Source organism: Cherax quadricarinatus, unplaced genomic scaffold (assembly GCF_038502225.1).
Source record: "Cherax quadricarinatus isolate ZL_2023a unplaced genomic scaffold, ASM3850222v1 Contig520, whole genome shotgun sequence".
NCBI lineage: Eukaryota > Metazoa > Arthropoda > Malacostraca > Decapoda > Parastacidae > Cherax > Cherax quadricarinatus.
In genome coordinates, this window is record NW_027195546.1 from 64678 (window position 1) to 87893 (window position 23216).

Consider the following 23216-nt stretch of genomic DNA (forward strand, 5'->3'; position numbering starts at 1 on the left):
TTGCATTTTTTTTTGGACTGCAAGAAGGCCTTCGACATAGTTCCTCACAAGAGAAGCTAGAGGATCATGCACATATAACAGGAAGGGCACTGCAATGGATCAGAAAATACCTAACAGGGAGGCAGCAGTGAATCATTGCCTGTGATGAGGTATCACAGTGGGTGCCTGTGACGAGCGTGGCCCCAGTGGGACCAGTGCTATTTTTGGTATATGTCAACGACATGACGGAAAGGATAAACTCAGAAGTGTCCGTTTGCAGATGATGTGAAGTTAATGAGGAGAATTAAATCAGATGCAGGCCAGACAGGTCTACAAAGAGACTGAACAGGCTGGATGCATGGTCCAGCAACTGGCTCCTAGAATTTAACCCTGCCAAATGCAAAGTCATGAAGATCGGAGAAGAGAAAAGAAGACCACAGACAGAGTATAGGCTAGGAGGTCAATTACTGCAAGCCTCACTCAAGGAGAAAGATCTAGGAGTGAGTATAATACCGAGTATGTCGCCAGAAGCACACATTAATCAGATAACTGCTGCAGCATATGGGTGCCTGGCAAACCTGAGAATAGTGTTCCGGTACCTCAGTAAGGAATCGTTCAAGACTTTATACACTGTGTATGTCAGGCCCATACTGGAGTACACAGCACCAGTTTGGAACCCACACCTGGTCAAACATATCAATAAATTAGAGAAAGTGCAAAGGTTTGCAACAAGGCTAGTTCCAGAGCTAAGGGGGAATGTCCTACGAAAAGAGGTTAAGGGAAATCGGTCTGACGACACTGGAGGACAGGAGGGTCAGGGAAGACACTGCTGTCTTGGTTGATGTTTACCATAACCCCCAAGTCCTTTTCGCAATCTGTATAGCTATGTTCTATGTTATTTGACTCATAAGTACTAGGGTTATGGACAGTCCCGAACTTCAAAGCCTTGCATTTATCTACACTGAACTGCATCTGCCACTTTTCTGACCAGGAATTGAGTTTGTCTAAACCCTCTTGAAGTTCCGTGACATCTTCGTTTGAATCAATTATCCTACCTATCTATGTGTCATCAGCGAATTTCCTCATATCACTAGTAATTCCCTCATCAAGGTCAATGGTATATATTATAAACAACAAAGGGCCTAAGACTGATCCCTGTGGAATGCCACTAGTTATAGATCCCCACTGGGATTTAACCCCATACTCTCTGCTTCCTGTTAGTGAACCATGACTCTATCCATGACAGCACTTTTCCTCCAATGTCATGAGCTCCCACTTTCTTTAACAGTCTCTGGTGCGGTATTCTATCAAAAGCCTTACTAAAATCTAAATAAACAATATCAAATTCTTTATCATGATCAATGGCCTCAAAAGCTTTACCGAAGAAGGTTAAGAAATTAGTTAGGCAAGAACAGCCCCTCGTGAATCCACACTTAGTATCATTAATCAAGTTACCCTTTTCCAGATGGCTTCTCATAATATCAGCTATAATTGGCTCTAGTAATTTGCCTACAATTGAGGTCAGGCTTACTGGGAGGTAATTTGACTGTAACGACTTGTCCCCTGCTTTAAAAATAGGAATTACATTAGCCATCTTCCACATATCAGACATTACACCCGGGGATTTATTTTGCTTCAATCGGTCGATCTGTTTGATAACCATTCCGCTAGCGACTGTGATATTGCATAATTACCATCTTCATTCCCTGGAACGCAGGAGGGAGAGATACATGATTATATACACCTGGAAAATCCTAGAGGGACTAGTACCGAACTTGCACACGAAAATCACTCATTACGAAAGCAAAAGACTTGGCAGACGATGCACCATCCCCCCAATGAAAAGCAGGGGTGTCACTAGCACGTTAAGAGACCATACAATAAGTGTCAGGGGCCCGAGACTGTTCAACTGCCTCCCAGCACACATAAGGGGGATTACCAACAGACCCCTGGCAGTCTTCAAGCTGGCACTGGACAAGCACCTAAAGTCAGTTCCGGATCAGCCGGGCTGTAGCTCGTATGTTGGTTTGCGTGCAGCCAGCAGCAACAGCCTGGTTGATCAGGCTCTGATCCACCAGGAGGCCTGGTCTCAGACCGGGCCGCGGGGGCGTTGACCCCCGGAACTCTCTCCAGGTAAACTCCAGGTGTCTTCCTGAGTGATAACGAGGGAAAGTAATTGTTAAAAATAGAGCACATTTCATTCTCCTTGTCAGTAAGATGCCACAGGTATTTTTAAGGGGACCTATCTTAACTCTAACTTTTGTTCTACAAACCTGGGCTTTTTTTTATCCCCCTTTTAATGTCCCTCTTAATATCATTATACTGATTCATAAGATGACCCTCACCTTTTTTGATGCGCCTATAAATTCCCTTTTATGTCCTAAATGATATTTTAGCCTATTAGTCATCCATTTTGGGTCATTTCTGTTCGATCTATTTTTTTGTACGGGATAAATGTTCTTAGGGCAGCATGTATTATGTTAAGAAAGCTGTCATACTGATAGCTCTCTTCGTTACCCTAGTTCACAGATGATAAGTGTTCTCTAAGCCTAATGTAATCTGCTAAGCAAAAATCTGGGACTGCTACTGAGTTATCTTTACTAACATACTTCCATTCAATTCTGAAGGTAATTAATTTGTGATTGCTTGTGCTGAGTTCCTCTGTAATATCTAAAATATTAACAATGGTTTCCTTGTTTGCCAGAACCAAGTCAAGCAGGTTCTGTCACAAACTGTTTCAAAAAACAATCCTGAACTACTTCTAAGTAGTCATTATATTCTAAATTCTCAGTCAAGAAATTCCAATCAATCTGACTAAAGTTAAATTCTCCTAGAATTACTGTGTTATCGTGCCTTGTGGCCTTAACAATTCCTCCCATAGTAGTCTCCCTTGGTCTCTATCTATCACTCTGTTTTTACGCAACAGTTCAAGCCATCTCGGACATACAGTGCCACCCCACCCCCCTTTCCGATACTTCTGTCTACTTGCAACAATTTAAAACCCTGAATGTGATATTCTGCAGGCATGTCCTGACTTTTCAAATTAAACCAAGTCTCAGTTATGGCAAATACATCAATGTTAACTGCACTAGCAACTAACATCAACTGGTCCATCTTATTCCTAGCACTATGACTATTTGTGTAATATATTTTTAAGAACCCTCCTTTCTCTTTACCCTTCCTGCTCCTTTCTGTTATTCCACTATACCTATTACTGTCCTTGTTATCGTTAAGATTTATGATTTTAAAGCCTAAATCCATATTTCGACACTTGTTATTTTCCATTTCTAAACCCATACCTCTAACTAGTCCTAGTTTAAAATCCTAACAACACCCTCAACTGAACTAGCAAGAAAACCCACACCTGCCCTGGATAAGAGAACCCCTCCCTCCCATACATGTCATTTTGGCCATAGAAGTGGTCCCAGTTGTCGATGAATTGTACTGCATTATCCTTACAGTGTTTGTCCAGCCAACAATTAATACCAATTCTCTGGTCAACCATTCATTTCAAACACCCCTTCTTGGCAAAATGCCACATATAACAGGGCATCCCCCTTCTTTCTAATTATGTCTATTGCTGTCCTGTACCATTTAACTAAATCCTCACTTCTATGCTTCCGTACATCATTGCCTCCAACACTGAGGCAGGTAATAAGATTGATCCCATTACCATTTATGATGTTGTCAAGCCAGCTAACAGTATCCTCTATCCCAGCCCTAGGAAAGCAAACCCTCTGTTTCCTACTCCTATCCTTCAAGCAGAAGGTCTATCCATGTACCTAACCTGGCTATCACTACTATTATAATTCCATTCAATGTTAAAGGCATTTGGTTTGTGGATGCTCGCACCAAGTTCCTTTGTAATTTCTAAATTATAAACAAGGGTTTCTTTGAAGATTAAGACACTTATGCAATATTTGGGAATCTTTACAAAGGAAACGTTTCGCCACACAGTGGCTTCATCTTCAACTTGTCGGTTTTCAAAACCATTCATCATGAGGGTTTCTTTGTTTGCCAGAACCAACTCAAGCAGGTTATTTCCCCTTGTAGGCTCTGTAATAAGCTGCTTCAAAAAACAATCCTGAACTACCTCTAAAAAGTCTTTAGACTAAATTTTCAGTCAATGAATCCCAATCAATGTGACTAAAGTTTAAGTCCTCTAGAATTACTACGTTATCTCAGTATGTGTTATTTCAAACTTTATAACCATTTTTATGCAACAGTTTAAGTGATCTCAGACATAAGGTGTCACCCCATCCCCCTTCCTGATAATTCTGTCTACTTGGAACAATTTAAAACCTTGAATGTAACATTCAGCAGGCATGTCCCGAGTTTTCATATTAAACCACGTCTAAGTTATTGCAAATAAATCATTGTTACCCGCACTTGCAAGTAATCTCAATTCATCCTTCTTATTATTTAGAAACCCTCTCTTCTCTTTTCTCTTCCTGCTCATTTCTGCTTTTTCATTATCTCGGTTACTGTCCTCGTCACCTTGTCACGAATATCTCTACCTCATTCTGCCTATAACTGCTTTCCCTAAAACCCACACTATCACTGCACTGAGAATTCATTGCTTTCTCACAAAAACCCATACCACTAATTATTCCTAGTTTAAAGACCTAACAGCTCCCTCCACTGCACTGGCCAGGGTCTCCTCCCCTTAAAACTAGATAAATGAGCTCCATCCCTGGCATACATGTCATTTCTTCCATAGAAAAGGTCCCAGTTATCAATGAATATTTTTGCATTTTCCTTACAGCGTTTGTCCAACCAGCAACTGACACCAATTGCCCTGGATAACCATTCATTTCCAATGCCTCTCCTCGGAGAAATGCAGCATATCACAGGGTTCCCACCCTTCTTCCTAATTTTCTCTATTGCTGTCCTATACTTGCTAATCAGGTCCTGACTCCTACGTCTGCCAACATATTTGCCTTCAGCACTGAGCCACATAATACGATTGCTCCCATTACCTTTCATGATGTCTAGGTGGGTAACAATATCCTCCATCCCAGTCCCATGAAAACATACCCTCTGCCTCCTCTTTCTATCCCTATGACACAAAACCCTATCTATAAACTTAGCTTGACTGTTCTCAGCAAAAACAATGTTCTAACCTTAACTGGCAGAGTTTTTCGATGGTCTTTGTTGGGATGACATTCATTGGAATGGTCTGGGGTTTGTTCAGTCTTGGATGACATTCAAAGTCATTCGTTCGAATTTTCCACAGTATGGTCGTTGTTTTGTCACTACTTCATCTTCTTATGTCATCAGCCACTGTTCCTCTTCTATCACTCGAGATTACTTAGCTTCTGTATCGCCTCGAGCTTAGCTACCCTAAGCTGCTCCTTAAGCTGCTAGTAAAGTTGCTCAGTGGAGGACATCCTGGTTCAGATTCACAGACAGTATACTAGACACATCGTTACAGAGCTAAGTTCAGATCACCACTGAGCTATGTACAGGTCACCATTGACCACTGACCTAAGTACAGATCACGACTGAGATAAAAAGAATGGCAGTTATTACCGAAAAATATGGTAGGAAAACACTAATTTATGCAGCACAAATTTTAATATTACAAGCGAACACTAAACTAGTGTGGGTCCTACAGACCTATATTATATGTTACTAGTTTCATTGTGCAGAGCTGCTTTAGCACGATTTAGTAAAGTGACCCAAGGTGCTGTATGACATTCTGCTCATAAAGCACTGAGAAAAAAAGAAGCAATGAGATTAGATCTAAAAATTGAGAGAACTGGTCTAACTTCTTGTAGAAAGCATCTCTTGAAGGGCCTACACAGTGAAACCTTCATTCTCTACTGGCATATTGGTTACACTATGAAATATATACAACGAATCATCTATTATACCAAAATGTCTTCCTACAAAACAAGGAAATGTTTCACTTAAGTTTACTTTTATTAAATGATCGTCTTTGTTATGCATAAATATATTTTGATAGTTTATTTAATGATTGCTCAAGTACATTGCTACTCGTCTTTGTACCCAGTAATTTGGTCCTTTTGGGCCTGCTGGAAGAGAAATAGCTAGAACCGGTGGTCTGGGACTGCTGTCAGGTCCTCCTTCATACACAGGACAATCATAGTATTTCGACCTTGTTGAGGATGGCATTTCACTTCTGCTACTTGCTGTCATTTCATCTCCATAATAGCTATCTAGAGAAAGATGATCACTCTGTTTTAGCAAATCATCTGACAAATTAGCAGTATGTACTTCCGAGATTCCTGGAACATCACGTGATGTTGTTGCAAGTGTTGGTGCAACGTCAGTAACTCGTGCAAAATCAGTTTGTTTTAAGTTGTCTACATCACATGGGTCCTCCACTGCAGAAGTTGGTGGGTGAGAGAGAGAGAATGAGCGAGCGGTAGTACACAAGGATGTAGGTCTCCTGGCTGTATATGAACCATTGTCCAGGCAAACTACAGGAACCATGTTCAGTATAGGCAACTGTTCCATTAGTTCTTGAGACCATGGCTCCTCAAGTTCATTACTGGAAAAAAACAAGAAAAGCGATATTATGCAACAAAGAGATAAAATACATTGGATAAATATGAGCATTTCTATGTAATGCCTTGGTATTAAATATATCTTCTTTGAAAATAAAATATTATTATTACTTCTTCATAAATTATTATCATTATTATTATTATTATTATTATTGTTATTATTATTATTATTATTATTATTATTATTATTATTATTATTATTATTATTATTAGTATTATTCAGTACTTCAGAAATATTTATACGCCCTGTTGTGACCCCAGTTTGGGGGTCACAACAGGGCGTATAAGAATTTCTGATGCTTGTGAGGGATTGTAAGTCGAAGAATTGGAGCTATCCTCTTTCTACTTAGATAAAATCTGGATAAAATTGAGACTGATTCCTATTACCATAAGGTGTCATATGACCCATACGAGTTCAACACTCTCCCTTAAAAATATAATAATTACCTAGCCGAGTTCCAGGAAGCGCCAACGAGCCAAATTCCCGAGACAGATAGTCCAGATCGGCCAAGTTCATGCCACTTCATAATGGAATCTTTAGTGTTCAAGCCGATAACTTCCCCATGAGTTTCTTGTAAAGAGTCAGCCTCATACAACAGCTCAGCATCAGTCTTATTAACTGCCTTGGTGCTTTTCCCATGCTCTGTTCTGGGTTCTCTATTTTCCTTAGTAATACCTGACACCGTTGTGTCATCCTTAATGCCCTGTGGGTTGATATCATCCAAAGATTCCAAATCGTCTTCATCAGTGTTTGGAAGCAGGTCAGGCATGTCCACGGGAGGAAGATCAGTAAGGTGGACACTCCAGCTGAGGTGATGAAGTGGCCTGCAAGACACCTGAGATGCTTTACGCAGCACTGTCGTCAGAAATGCAGGCAAGAACTGGAATGCACCGAATCTGAAGTATGTGGGACACCCAGCTATTATCCAATTCTGAAAAGATAAAGCCATTTAATATCATGGAAAAAATTATAAAATAATAATTTTAGAATAACTGTAATGTGTGCTTAAACCTGGAGGCGAATGCTATATTGCCACCTCAAGTTTAGTCATTATCCGTGGACATGTTGAGAGAAAATTATTGAGATGTTTACGACTGAGATCTGCGTCACAAACCACTTGTGTGACATAAGTCAATGTTTGTTTCCATTTCCCAAATAAACTAAAAAAAAATATAAAATTAAAATTTTTATTCCCATAAAGGAAGAACACTAAATTGGAAACTAGATTTACCCCTCATATTCTTTGATCATTTTTAAATACCTCTCATTCATCAGACGCTAAATAAATGTTAAGTGCGCCAAATATGTTCTATTTATTCAACGTCCGCCACACCTATTGGCATGCTATTATGAACACAAGTATAGTATGGCCTGTGAACCTGGTCATAATGGAATTTAAAGAGCAAAAACAAACTCAACAATAGTATATGGCTAGCATTTTCCTTCACCAGATACAAATTGCCAGTTTTTACTTATGCACACTATATACAGTGGTGGAATAATTAGTGTACACCACAGTGACAAAAATACCAAAAGCAGAAGCCAGAGAGAGTCCACCATGCTCAACCAGCAGCCCAGGCAAGTCTGTCAGTGAACCACATTGCTTCAGCTTTGGTGGGCTTGTCTGTGACTGGCCAATGACCCGAGGTACTGATTAATGATGGGTACCCTATTGATCACTAAATCCTTAGCATCTGGCTCGCTGGTCGGGAGGCAGCCTATATGGGAGTGTGACATACGTCCAATAAATTGTAATATACTCGTAACATACCACACATTTCCTCCCAACAATCAAATCAGAAGTTCAGAGTATAGCAGTTCTGGGGTCCTACTACTGTATTAATTGCCCAGTTTGACCCACCTATTAGGTGAGAACCAACTCCACAGTGAAGATGGTGTTACACCTGCCTGAAGAGGCAGACTCTCACTTATGCTGGTTCAGTTCACTCTTATGAGTGTCTCTGTCCTCTGTTTTATCATTATACACTGGTGAAAGAATATACAAGTCAAACAAAAAATCATACTGCTTTTGGCTTACCCTTTTATTGCCATGTTGCTCGCTGTATTACTGACTTTGGATATGGTTAAGTGTAACAGGCCTTGAATTGCTTCCTGTGTTCGTAATATGGGGTGCCTGTCCTGAAGCCATAGTTTTCTCTGCATTGGATTGTTGCTTCCTTACATTGCTGGTTTGCATACGTTAATATTTGTTACTGCTACTTTATGTTTAACGTATTGAGACAGGGCAGTGCTTGTTATAATGCCAACTAGATAATGCCGCCCACATGAGTTAGGTGTTTGGTGATGGCATATGCTTCGCAAAACTTGCCTAAACTGTTTCTACAATGCTGCATTTGGCATTGAACATTGACTTACTTTAATAGATGCACAGCATGGTAAGTTAAATGTAATAAACTATGGTCAGAATCATACAGTATTGTGTTTCACTTTGGTGTATCGGCTGCTTCAAGAGCTCGTGTTAGTCTTCTCCCCTCTGTGGTCTCTTGCTCATAATGGTACTGACCATACTCATGAACATCTGCCTGACACCCTCTTCCCTATCGGCAGAAAGGAATGGTAGACCAGGTCTACATCAGGGTCAATCTGCTTTGTTGGCTCTTGAATTGGCGAAAATTACATTTGAGCTTACTAGGGAACAGCATTCTTTTCCAAAGGAAGAATATGACAGCGAAGATAAGATGATACCGTCGTACCTGTGATAATTTTAATATACAGAAGTCGGTGTTCTTGTTTACAAATTGTTCGAAAACCAGGCTCGAGCTCTGCAATGGCCATTCGAGCGTTGGGCAGCACTTGTTCATACGGCGTTGTATGGTTTTCATGGTATCTCTAATTACAGCTTTGTGAAGACTACAGTGTTATGTGCATATCATTGTATACCTGCCATTTGTCGACGAGACTTAAAGATGAGCAAGCGACAACGTTAGCAGTCTTGCGTAAACTTTTTTAGGCTCCAGTCAATGACCTTTACCAGTGGTATAAGGCATTTGGTGTTTCTAACTTTAACAAGTTGGTGCAAGTCAGTCTTCTCGACAATCTTCTTGGGTCTGTTGGTCAAGAGATGAGGGCCGACCTAGATTATTCACTCAGATAATTCATTCGTAAATGCCATGGAAGCAGCCAGGTTAGCAGATACCTTTACAGTTAATCGGTTCCTAAATGAAAGATTTGCTGAAGTTTCTTCCTACCAGCATTTTATGGACAAAAGACATCAGAGAAAGACTTCCAGTGGTTTGAGGACTGAAGCTGGTAGTGAGCCACGACGCACACCTCAAGACCAAGAAGGTGCACAATACATGGTTCCCGTGCCTGTATCATTATGTCGCTACTATCGTAAGCCCTATTTCAAACGCCAAAAATGGTCTTCAGCAAGTGATAAATCGAATAAATCTGGTTTTCAGCAACCTATGGGAAATATTGCTCCCCTGCTAAGTATCACCACTAAAAAATGCAAGGTGGATGCATGTATGGCCCCATTCTATAGTAGCAGTAAGATATCTATAAAGAAGACTGATTTTCCAATATAGGTGGCAAATTTCTGGGATACAGGTGCCTACTCCCTTGTACAAGAGGGATTACTCCCAATTTCTAATGAGTCTTCCTTACACAGTTCTGTTCTATTAGAAGCTTATGGGGAGGGCAGTCTTTTCAGGTTATTTAACTGTAGGCGTATTGAGTGAAAGAGGCACTACTTTTATTTGATAACGATATAATGTATTTCAGATCCTGTCCCCAGCTTATAGTGAATAAGGAAAGCTCTGCTCCTGCTCCAGTTATGGCCATAACTCGGGCAATGACCTAGGAAAAGTCAGGTAAAAATGCTGATCTTACCCGGGAGACTCAACGGTTGGGATGGACACGTTATTTTACTTTGGCATCTGGCCAAGGCCTCGAAAATAAAATGAAAGCACCTTCGCTAAGCCTTCCTGTACCTGGGAAGAAGGATTGCCAGATGCTTCCGACTCTCTGCTGGACGGAACGATCTTCAAGGAAGAGCTGTAGAACTGGCGGTTTCTGAAGCAGACGCTGTGTCTCCTACTAAATACACTATAAACTTTTAAAAGGGGTACTTTAATAAGCAAACCTACTGGTAAGGAGGTAAGGGGATGTCCACATCTGATAGGTTAGTTGTGCCCGAAAAGTTTAAGTTCCAGGTTTTGAGGGTTGCCAATAATTTACCCATGGGGGATATTTGGCTGTAACTAAGACTATCTGTTATATTAGTAAACATTTTGATTAGCCAGATTTAAAACGAGACGTCTGAAGCTAAATAAAGTCCTGCCGTGAATGTCAGCAAGTGGAGAAAACCGGACATTACATCAAACCTGTGTCACACTGTCCCATACCATTTGATGGAGAAGCTTTTGCAGACTTGATCAAAAACTGTGCGAGACCTTTACTTACGGACAAATGAGGTAATAAAGTGACCAGATATCCTGAGGCAGTGTTCATACGTAGTATTAATATTTAGGCATTTTTTTAAGCCCTCATTAGATTTCTATCCAAATTAGGAATTCCACAGAACATTCAAAGTGATCAAGATACTAACTTTACTGCTAAAGCATTTAGAGAAGTGTTGAGCTGATTAGACAAAATCTTTCCTCACCCTATCAGTCTCAATTTCAAGGAGCGTTAGAAAGGTTCCACCAAACTTTGAAAACCATTGTTTGCATTTTCCTACAGACTGGGAAAAATCTTTACCTCTGTGTACAGTCTGTTCAAATTGATGTATGGTCATTGAGTAAGGGGATCTCTGGAAGCACTTAAGAATGAATGGCTAGGAGAAGATTCTATGAAGACTGAATACGATCCAAAACCAAGACTACACCTAGTATATCAGATAATTAACGAAAGCCTTAAGAAAGTCCAAGACACCATGAAATTACCTGGAGAGTACCTGGGGAGGGTTTCAGTGGTCAATGCCCCCGCGGCCCGGTCTGTGAACTGAGTTGTGACAATGCATCCCATCCAAATTCCATTCATTTAAGAAGGGAGAAAAAGTGTTGATCCAGAAACTGGAACCTGGTCACACCTTAAAGGCAAGATTTTCTGGCCATATGCAGGTGTTCCAAAAAATTTGAACCTTAATTATGTAGCAGTGCCACCCAACAAACCTGAAATGGGTAAAAATCTACAACACAAATCGGTTTAAACAATTCTTTGACTCATCTGCTCGTACAGACCTACAGACTCTGACGACGATTCTCTTTGCATAAAGTTCCAGAGGTTCAAACACGACTTACTAACTCGGCTCTACTTCAGAACCCCAACCCTTTTTCTGTCAGGGCTTACAGAAGCCCATATGACCGGATCATAATTTTGGATATTTTACGAAAATGTGCAGTCATTGTTTACAAACGTAAATGTGAATTCTGATAAACCTACTAAACTGTCTCCCTACACAGCTAAGCCAGAAAAGCAGAAGCTATTTCATCAATAGGTAAATTTTCTACTAGAACGTGGGTCGGTGGAACAGTCTTCACGTCAGTGGGCCTCGCCTTGCATCCTTGTGAAAAAAAAAAAAACTGATTCAAGGAGTACAGATGTGTACATATTATTGCAACGTAAATGAAGTCACAGTGCCAGATGCTTATTCTCTGCCCCGTAAGGGTGACGTAATGGATTTCGTAGATATGGTCAATTTTGTCTTAAAATTTTACTTCTTCAAAGGGCACTATCAAGTTCCCTTAACTTACAAGGCCAAAGAGTTTCTGCCTTTGTGATTCCAGGAAAATATTTTCAATATACTCTCAGCCAGTTTGGCATTAGGAGCTCGCCAGCCACTTTCCAGAAGATTCGTCATGTTATAGAAGAGCTTGTAGGCACTGAGACTTACCTGGGCGATTTAATTGTGGTTTGTGATACTTGGAACGAACATATTGGTAAACTTCAGCAAGACATCATTTGACCAATCAAGAATAACATTTTTAGGTCATGAAATCGCAACAGGTAAAGTGGTGCCCAAATCCGAAGAAATAATTTCCCTTCAAAGATTGTTGGTATAATAAGATTTTATTGATTGTTCTGCAATAATTTCTCTGATATTGTGGCCCTTGTAACCTCCCTTACCAACTCTAAAGAAAGTTCATTTAGTCTCCTAGAAAAGAGGCCTTTAATGAAATTAAAAGACTGCTGTGTGCAGCTCCCATATTGCTGTTTCCAGAATATTCAAAGCCTTTTTCCTTACAGGAGGATGCCTGTCATGTGACCTTTTGTCAAGCCACAAGTAAGGAAGTTGTCCATCTGGCTGCCAACTTTTCAGCTTAGTCCACAATAGGAGCACTTCGAATTGTACGTGCGTCCTCAATTGTGAGTCATATGTACAACGATCACAATTTGCCAGACCTACTTGAACCCATGTCGTTTTGGGCTACACCATGGCGAGCGAAAATCACATAACACTCTAACCCACAGGACCACGCAATCCTACAAGAATCAAGCAACCAGCAGAGCTAGGTGTTTTATCTTGATCCGAAGATATATGGTGGTGAGGGTGACTCTGAGCTAATTTCATTCTAATCCCCCTTTGGTGTTCTAGTGTTCACGAGCAGTATTTTATATTATTGTAACCATAAACGAGTGGTATTGAATTAATAACAACACTGTGACTAGTCGAGAATTGAAACCCATGTAGTTTTGGCCTGCCTAATGGTGAGCGAAAATCATGTAATGCTCTAACCCACTGGGCCATGCAATCCTACAAGAATCAAGCACCCAGCAGAGCTAAGTGGTGAGTGAAAAATACATGAATCTCTAACCCACAGGACCATGCAAGAGTGTCATGTGATTTTTGCTCACTATGAGGCAGGCCAAAACGACATGGGTTGGAATCCTCGGCTAGTCACAGTGCTGTTATTGTTTCAGTAGCATTCATTCGTGGTTACAATAAAATAAAATACTGCTTGTGAAGGCTATAACACCAAATGGGGATCAGAATGAAATTAAATAAAAGGCACCCACACCACAGTATGTCCTCGGATCAAGGTAAAACACCTAGCTCTGCTGGGTGCTATATTCTTGTAGGATTGCATGGTCCTGTGGGGCCATGTGTGATTTTCGCTCACCATAAGAAGGGGCAAAACAATATGAGTTCGAATCCTCGGCTAGTCGGAGTGTTGTTATATATATATATATATATATATATATATATATATATATATATATATATATATATATATATATATATATATATATATATATATATATATATATATATATACACTGCAACAGAGAAAAAGGAAGTCCCACTGGGGATCTTTATTGACTTACGTAAAGCTTTTGATACAGTTGACCATGACTTGCTCCATATAAAATTGTCACACTATGGTATAAGAGGGCACTCCCTCAACTACCTCAAGTCTTACCTCAGCAACAGAAGCCAATATGTTTACACAAACGGGGTAAATTCTTCCGCACAGCCAATTACAGTTGGTGTCCCACAGGGAAGTGTCCTAGGCCCTCTACTCTTTCTCATATACATAAATGACCTACCAAATGCATTGCAACTACTCAAACCCACACTATTTGCAGATGACACTACATACGTCTTCTCTCACCCGAGCCCAGTCACGCTAGCCAATACTATAAATACTGAATTACAGAAAATATCTACCTGGATGAGTACTAACAAACTTACTCTAAACATTGACAAAACCTACTTTATTCAGTTTGGTAACAGAGCTACAGATGTCCCTCTTAACATAATGATAAACGGATCACCTATCACAAAATTCACAGAGGGAAAATTTTAGGAATCCACCTTGATAATAGACTCAAATTTCATACACATATACAACAAATTTCCAAGAAAATTTCCAAGACCGTTGGCATACTATCGAAGATACGGTACTATGTTCCACAGTCAGCCCCCCTGGCCCTATATCACTCACTTATTTACCCCTATCTCACCTATGGAATTTGTGCATGGGGCTCAACAACAATAAACCATCTCAGACCCTTAATTACCCAACAAAAGACTGCAGTCAGAATGATAACAAATTCCCACTACAGGCAGCACACTCCATCAATATTCAAAACTCTAAACCTACTCACCATACAAAACATCCATACTTATTACTGCACCTACTACATACACCCACCCCTCAAACGTCTCCTTACCAACCTCAACAGAACACATGACCATAACACAAGGCACAGATCACTCTTTGATGTTCCTCGTGTCCATCTCACGCTATGCAAAAACTCAATGCACATAAAAGGCCCTAAAATCTGAAATTCATTACCAATGAATATAAAAGAAATATTATCTGTTTATTAATTCAAGTCTCTTCTCAAAAATCACTTACTCACCCACAACCAAATAAATACTGAATAATTTTATCTTATAAATTGTATATCTTAAATGTTTCTCATAATTGTATCACAGAAATATTTAACCGTCACACTTCACAGACACGCACATGCATATATATATACATACATCTAGGTTTTTCTCCTTTTTCTAAATAGCTCTTGTTCTTCTTTATTTCTTCTATTGTCCATGGGGAAGTGGAAAAGAATCTTTCCTCCGTAAGCCATGCGTGTCGTATGAGGCGACTAAAATGCCGGGAGCAATGGGCTAGTAACCCCTTCTCCTGTAGACACTTACTAAAAAAGAGAAGAAGAAAAACTTTATAAAACTGGGATGCTTAAATGTGCGTGGATGTAGTGCGGATGACAAGAAACAGATGATTGCTGATGTTATGAATGAAAAGAAGTTGGATGTCCTGGCCCTAAGCGAAACAAAGCTGAAGGGGGTAGGAGAGTTTCAGTGGGGGGAAATAAATGGGATTAAATCTGGAGTATCTGAGAGAGTTAGAGCAAAGGAAGGGGTAGCAGTAATGTTAAATGATCAGTTATGGAAGGAGAAAAGAGAATATGAATGTGTAAATTCAAGAATTATGTGGATTAAAGTAAAGGTTGGATGCGAGAAGTGGGTCATAATAAGCGTGTATGCACCTGGAGAAGAGAGGAATGCAGAGGAGAGAGAGAGATTTTGGGAGATGTTAAGTGAATGTATAGGAGCCTTTGAACCAAGTGAGAGAGTAATTGTGGTAGGGGACCTGAATGCTAAAGTAGGAGAAACTTTTAGAGAGGGTGTGGTAGGTAAGTTTGGGGTGCCAGGTGTAAATGATAATGGGAGCCCTTTGATTGAACTTTGTATAGAAAGGGGTTTAGTTATAGGTAATACATATTTTAAGAAAAAGAGGATAAATAAGTATACAAGATATGATGTAGGGCGAAATGACAGTAGTTTGTTGGATTATGTATTGGTAGATAAAAGACTGTTGAGTAGACTTCAGGATGTACATGTTTATAGAGGGGCCACAGATATATCAGATCACTTTCTAGTTGTAGCTACACTGAGAGTAAAAGGTAGATGGGATACAAGGAGAATAGAAGCATCAGGGAAGAGAGAGGTGAAGGTTTATAAACTAAAAGAGGAGGCAGTTAGGGTAAGATATAAACAGCTATTGGAGGATAGATGGGCTAATGAGAGCATAGGCAATGGGGTCGAAGAGGTATGGGGTAGGTTTAAAAATGTAGTGTTAGAGTGTTCAGCAGAAGTTTGTGGTTACAGGAAAGTGGGTGCGGGAGGGAAGAGGAGCGATTGGTGGAATGATGATGTAAAGAGAGTAGTAAGGGAGAAAAAGTTAGCATATGAGAAGTTTTTACAAAGTAGAAGTGATGCAAGGAGGGAAGAGTATATGGAGAAAAAGAGAGAGGTTAAGAGAGTGGTGAAGCAATGTAAAAAGAGAGCAAATGAGAGAGTGGGTGAGATGTTATCAACAAATTTTGTTGAAAATAAGAAAAAGTTTTGGAGTGAGATTAACAAGTTAAGAAAGCCTAGAGAACAAATGGATTTGTCAGTTAAAAATAGGAGAGGAGAGTTATTAAATGGAGAGTTAGAGGTATTGGGAAGATGGAGGGAATATTTTGAGGAATTGTTAAATGTTGATGAAGATAGGGAAGCTGTGATTTCGTGTATAGGGCAAGGAGGAATAACATCTTGTAGGAGTGAGGAAGAGCCAGTTGTGAGTGTGGGGGAAGTTCGTGAGGCAGTAGGTAAAATGAAAGGGGGTAAGGCAGCCGGGATTGATGGGATAAAGATAGAAATGTTAAAAGCAGGTGGGGATATAGTTTTGGAGTGGTTGGTGCAATTATTTAATAAATGTATGGAAGAGGGTAAGGTACCTAGGGATTGGCAGAGAGCATGCATAGTTCCTTTGTATAAAGGCAAAGGGGATAAAAGAGAGTGCAAAAATTATAGGGGGATAAGTCTGCTGAGTATACCTGGTAAAGTGTATGGTAGAGTTATTATTGAAAGAATTAAGAGTAAGACGGAGAATAGGATAGCAGATGAACAAGGAGGCTTTAGGAAAGGTAGGGGGTGTGTGGACCAGGTGTTTACAGTGAAACATATAAGTGAACAGTATTTAGATAAGGCTAAAGAGGTCTTTGTGGCATTTATGGATTTGGAAAAGGCGTATGACAGGGTGGATAGGGGGGCAATGTGGCAGATGTTGCAAGTGTATGGTGTAGGAGGTAGGTTACTGAAAGCAGTGAAGAGTTTTTACGAGGATAGTGAGGCTCAAGTTAGAGTATGTAGGAAAGAGGGAAATTATTTCCCAGTAAAAGTAGGCCTTAGACAAGGATGTGTGATGTCACCGTGGTTGTTTAATATATTTATAGATGGGGTTGTAAGAGAAGTAAATGCGAGGGTCTTGACAAGAGGCGTGGAGTTAAAAGATAAAGAATCACACACAAAGTGGGAGTTGTCACAGCTGCTCTTTGCTGATGACACTGTGCTCTTGGGAGATTCTGAAGAGAAGTTGCAGAGATTGGTGGATGAATTTGGTAGGGTGTGCAAAAGAAGAAAATTAAAGGTGAATACAGGAAAGAGTAAGGTTATGAGGATAACAAAAAGATTAGGTGATGAAAGATTGAATATCAGATTGGAGGGAGAGAGTATGGAGGAGGTGAATGTATTCAGATATTTGGGAGTGGACGTGTCAGCGGATGGGTCTATGAAAGATGAGGTGAATCATAGAATTGATGAGGGAAAAAGAGTGAGTGGTGCACTTAGGAGTCTGTGGAGACAAAGAACTTTGTCCTTGGAGGCAAAGAGGGGAATGTATGAGAGTATAGTTTTACCAACGCTCTTATATGGGTGTGAAGCATGGGTGATGAATGTTGCAGCGAGGAGAAGGCTGGAGGCAGTGGAGATATCATGTCTGAGGGCAATGTGTGGTGTGAATATAATGCAGAGAATTCGTAGTTTGGAAGTTAGGAGGAGGTGCGGGATTACCAAAACTGTTGTCCAGAGGGCTGAGGAAGGGTTGTTGAGGTGGTTCGGACATGTAGAGAGAATGGAGCGAAACAGAATGACTTCAAGAGTGTATCAGTCTGTAGTGGAAGGAAGGCGGGGTAGGGGTCGGCCTAGGAAAGGTTGGAGGGGGGGGTAAAGGAGGTTTTGTGTGCGAGGGGCTTGGACTTCCAGCAGGTATGCGTGAGCGTGTTTGATAGGAGTGAATGGAGACAAATGGTTTTTAATACTTGACGTGCTGTTGGAGTGTGAGCAAAGTAACATTTATGAAGGGGTTCAGGGAAACCGGCAGGCCGGACTTGAGTCCTGGAGATGGGAAGTACAGTGCCTGCACTCTGAAGGAGGGGTGTTAATGTTGCAGTTTAAAAACTGTTGTAAAGCAAAGACTGTAGTGTAAATCGGCACCCTTCTGGCAAGACAGTGATGGAGTGAATGATATGATATATTTATATATTTATCGGGCCACCCTGAGGAAGACGGCCAGTGGAGGGGTGAGTACAAGGCCTACACTGTGTATGAGTACCGGCCAAGATTATCGTACATATAAACCTCGAAAAGCTCTTATAAAAGCATGTATATCCAGCACCATGCACCATGCTTCCAGTTAACTTGGAAATGATTGTGTCGATGCATGGACTATTTAGAGGCATATGTTATGGAAAAACAATGTGAAATTAATGTTAACGAGGGAGTGACCAGTCAGTGCATCCACCCCCACGTCACGGGGGTGGGTGGAAGAGGCGGGATGTGTAACTAGATGGTGAGTGAACACATTGGTTCAGCAGTGCCCATACCCACATTGTTCATAGTGTACATGGGAAACAAATAAAGTTATGTGTATTGTAAGACAGTGTGAACAATATATAGTGGGCAAGTCCATGTGTATTGTACTTCCCGGGATAACCCCACTCAACCTGCGCCTCCCCCACCTAATTCCCAGGGGAAGTTTTTCCCTTCCCCTCCTAGCCCCTCAAACTCCACCAGGCCACCACGGTCAAGTTCACTACCTTCCACGCACCATACCCACCCAGCATGTCATATTCCACTCCTATTGTCTAGTCTAGCAGATGGATGCCAACCAGGAGGAAGCAAGCAGCCAGGGAAATGGCACGGTTGGCAATACTAGGAGAGGCAAGTGTCGGTCATGCTTACAGCTTCGTTGTCTCAACTCGAATGGTTTCCTCCGCAAACACGGTAGTTGCCCTGGTTCAGGATGTCCTCCTGTGGAAAGTGATGATCCAGAGCCACCTCAGGCACCTGAACCCTCTCCAACAGATTTCATCACATCAGACAATCTCTTGGAAGCAATTAAAGCAACAGGTACCAGGACACTCACACATATTCCCAAAGCAGCCCGTCCACACGCAGCTGGGAAACTTACAGACCTCCTGAAAAAAGTAAACGATGGTTCCACTATCTTAAATGCTCCACCAACCATCAAGGCATGGCACAACTTGCTACTTTTTGGCAATGTCTGCTTAGCTGTGCCGGAAAGAAGGGGAAAGAGGCTAGCCTCAATGATAATTAAATCCTTAAGAGATTTTCCTAGAGTTGATAACCTCATTCGCCTTCCCCGTCAACACAAAAAAGGGAGAGGCAGAACCCCTACTCACTCTACTGACAGTGAAAAAGTCAGAGTCCAGGTGAGCAAGAAAATTGAAGAGGGCAACACAGTGGGGGCAATAAGAATTATTACCAGTGAAGATACAGTTGCTCCCAGGGATGCTGACACGGCTGAAGCACTTAGAGGAAAGCACCCTGCCAGGGAAACCAGTGGCACCAACAGTTCCAACACCTCTGTCCCCACTATGGAACCATTGATAGTGGAAGACTCAGACATTTACAAAGCAATAATGTCGTTCCCATCTGGCTCTGCTGGGGGTTACACTGGAATAAGGCCACAGCATTTAAAGGAAATGGTTAATCCAGTTATTGGGGAAATTGCAGAGACACTGCTTTCAGAGATCACAAGGTTCGTCAACAATTCCTTGGCTGGTCTGATTCCTGATGAAATTAGACCTTTCTTTTTTGGTGCAACACTTTGTGCACTTAAAAAGAAGGATGGAGGAATTCGGCCAATTGCAGTAGGCAACACCTTACGCCGCCTCGTATCCAAAGCTGCTGTCCGAAGTATTCGTGCACAGGCAGCCATGATGCTTCAACCAAACCAGCTTGGCTTTGGGGTCTCTCAAGGAAGTGAAGCAGCGGTTCATGCAACAAGGGCGTATATCAACAACCTGCCTGAGGACAATGCAGTGGTAAAATTAGATTTCAAGAATGCGTTCAATCTCCTGAAAAGAGACGTGGTATTAGCAGCAGTACAAGAACATTTCCCTGGTCTCTTCCCTTTTGTTTCAGCTGGGTATAGCAAGGAATCAATGCTTCTCTTTGGAGAGCATGAAATCACATCATCGGAGGGTGTCCAACAAGGAGATCCTCTTGCACCATTTCTCTTCTGTATAGCAGTTAGGGAAATCACAGTCAGACTGACCAGCGAGCTAAACATCTGGTTCCTAGATGATGGCACACTAGCAGGTACAAAGGAGTCCCTCCTACATGACCTTACACAGGTAATGACACGGGGACAGGAAATGGGTCTCATCCTGAATCCATCCAAATGTGAAATCATCTCAGTCAGTCAACAAGTGATAAATGCAGTGAGATCAAAACTACCAGGAGCAGCAGTCATTGCCCCCACAAATAGTGTCTTGCTAGGAGCACCTCTGGGAAGCAATGCCATTGACACAATTCTCAGGAAGAAATTGGAAGAGTTAAGGAGAATGGAACAACGAATAGGCAATCTGGACACCCACGATGCCTTGTACCTTCTCACAAAGTGCTTGAGTCTGCCCAGGTTGACATATTTCCTAAGATGTGCACCTTCATATGATAACCCTATACTGCACGAATATGACAGTATTCTGAGGCAGATTTTTACGAAAGTACTTAACCTTACTCTAGAAGAGGGGCAGTGGAACCAAGCTACACTTCCAGTCAGACTAGGAGGCATTGGTGTCCGCAAGTCATCACAGATTGCGTTACCTGCTTTTCTGTCCTCGTGTATTGCATCCAGAGAGCTTGTAGCAGCGATTCTCCCTGAACATCTTAGGGACAAGATTGGAGTCCAGGACCAAAAATTCATTGACGGAGCAATGATCTGGGATAATCTAACGGGCTCTGAAACCAGACCTGCTCCCCCCAACAACTACAAACAATCGCACTGGGATGGTCCAATAGTGGAAAATATAGCCTCAACAATGCTTCAGAGTGTGTCAGGGAAGGATAGAGCCCGCCTCCTGGCAGTGAGAGCCCCTCATGCTGGGGACTTTCTGTTGGCTGTTCCCAACTCCAGCCTTGGCACACGCCTCGACCCACAGACCATCCGCATCGGTGTTGCCCTTCGACTTGCCGCCCCTATTCTCGCCGAACACAGGTGTATTTGTGGCAGTGAAGCAGCAGACCGATTCGGGTACCATGGTCTTGTGTGCCGTAAATCCGAGGGAAAGATTGCAAGACATGAGGAGGTTAATAACATTATCAAGAGGAGCCTCACAACAGCTGGATGCCCAGCAGTAAGGGAGCCACCCCAACTATGCAGATCTGATGGCAGCCAGAAGCGTCCAGATGGTATCACCCTTCAAGCCTGGACAGATGGGAAGCAGGTGGTGTGGGACTATACATGTGCATCTACCTTGGCTGATACCTATCTCCAATACACCAGGGAGGAAGGAGGGGCAGCTGCCAGCTTCAGGGAGTCCCAAAAGTCTAGAAAATATGGAGAACTTGCCCATCATTATATGTTTGTTCCCATAGGCTCAGAGACCCTTGGCTCATGGGGAAAGAGTGCATCTAAATTCCTTAAGGAGCTGGGAAAAAGACTCATCAGGGTAACTAGGGATCCCAGGGCAGCTAGTTTTCTGTTCCAGCGGCTCAGTGCGGCTGTTCAAAGGGGTAATGCCTGCTGTATTTTGGGCACACGCCCCAGCTCTGAGGAGCTGGATGAGATTTTCGCCTTATAATCGGTGATACACACGTAACAACATGTACCGTATATGCCACCTTTATATCAACAATGTATCTCTTAAATCTTCTGTACCATATTATGTAATAAAATATTCCTATTGGTAAAAAAAAAATATATATGAAAAGATGGGGTGGTAGGGGAAGTGGAATATTCAAACGGCTTCAGGAAGAAATCCAAATATTCTTCCTTGAAGCCTTTTTATCCACTTCTCCGAGGCTATGCAAGGTCCCACAATTTACACCAGAGGTGGACCCCATCCTATATATAAAACTGATATATCTATATATATATATATATATATATATATATATATATCAATATATATATATATTCCCTTAGATCATACTTAAGAAGGTGCTAGAGTAATTAGAAATTCATCAACTTAATGTACCTGTATCCTGTAAGTGAAAAAGAGGATAAAAGGGCAATAGTATATCCACAAAATTCTTAATCTTATGTTTAACTTTTATTTAAAAATAAAACATAAACTGTCAAGAGTATTACAGATTCCTCTATGTAGGATTGTAAAACCGTGATTCCTGAATAAAGTCCGACACAATCATAACAATCTATTCATAAATAACAAAGAACCTTTTACTAATAGGAGAATAAGTAATAAGTAATGTACAAATGTGAAACATCACGAGTCAGGAGCGACAGCGACTTACACCTCAGGATTAGAGGGATAATTGAGAACAGCAATGATGTCAGATTAGGTAAAGAAACAAGACAAATGTTTCCTGATGCCGGTCTTAGTCATATGATGACCCACAGCTGGAGCTGTTGGTCATCCGACTGAGGCCTTCCAGTCCTCTTTAAGGGGGACTCCTTGCAGCAGAAAAGATGCTATCAGTTTGAGGAATTGGACTTCTTGGTCTTCTTTCTCCGGCAAAACCTAATTATCCCCCAATCCTCCCTTAACAACCCCACCCTCCCATACTCCCCTTTTTGTCCTCTTTCCTCCCTTCTCCCCACCCTCCCCTTGTTTCCTGTCCCGTTTGTTGCCTCTTGGATTCTTCCCTCTGGCATTACAGTTTCTAGGTAGGAGGTGGCATGCCGGGCTTTGTCCCACTCTGTGAGGTCCCTCGGGAGTGGTGTGTGTTTGCCGTAGAATCTGAATTATCTGAGGGTGCCCTTCGGGTAATGGATGTATCTCAGGAAGCTGCCTGTCGGTTCAGGGAGGTGGCGGCCGAAGGGGGCATGCTTTGTGGCCCTTTGTTTTGCCCACTAAGGTAGCTCGGTAGATGTGAGGCTGCTATCCTGGACACTGGTTTACTAGCATGAAAGGAAGGGTTTGGCATGGGTTCCATGCTGCATCTTCACCACCGTTGG

The 23216-nt window shown here is 41.6% G+C and overlaps 1 protein-coding gene across 1 annotated transcript in view; it reads right to left on the reverse strand.

Annotated features, from left to right (window-relative positions):
* Positions 1 to 5639: 5639 nt before the first annotated feature.
* LOC128700420 (uncharacterized) overlaps positions 5640 to 23216 on the reverse strand; it is a gene marked incomplete at its 5' end in the record, with an annotated part of 96493 nt that continues 78916 nt past the window's right edge. The window contains 2 exons of the mRNA XM_070080487.1: positions 5640 to 6496; positions 6960 to 7444. Coding sequence (XP_069936588.1) covers positions 5953 to 6496; positions 6960 to 7444 — 1029 coding nt within the window. The remainder of the gene's footprint in view (positions 6497 to 6959; positions 7445 to 23216) is intronic.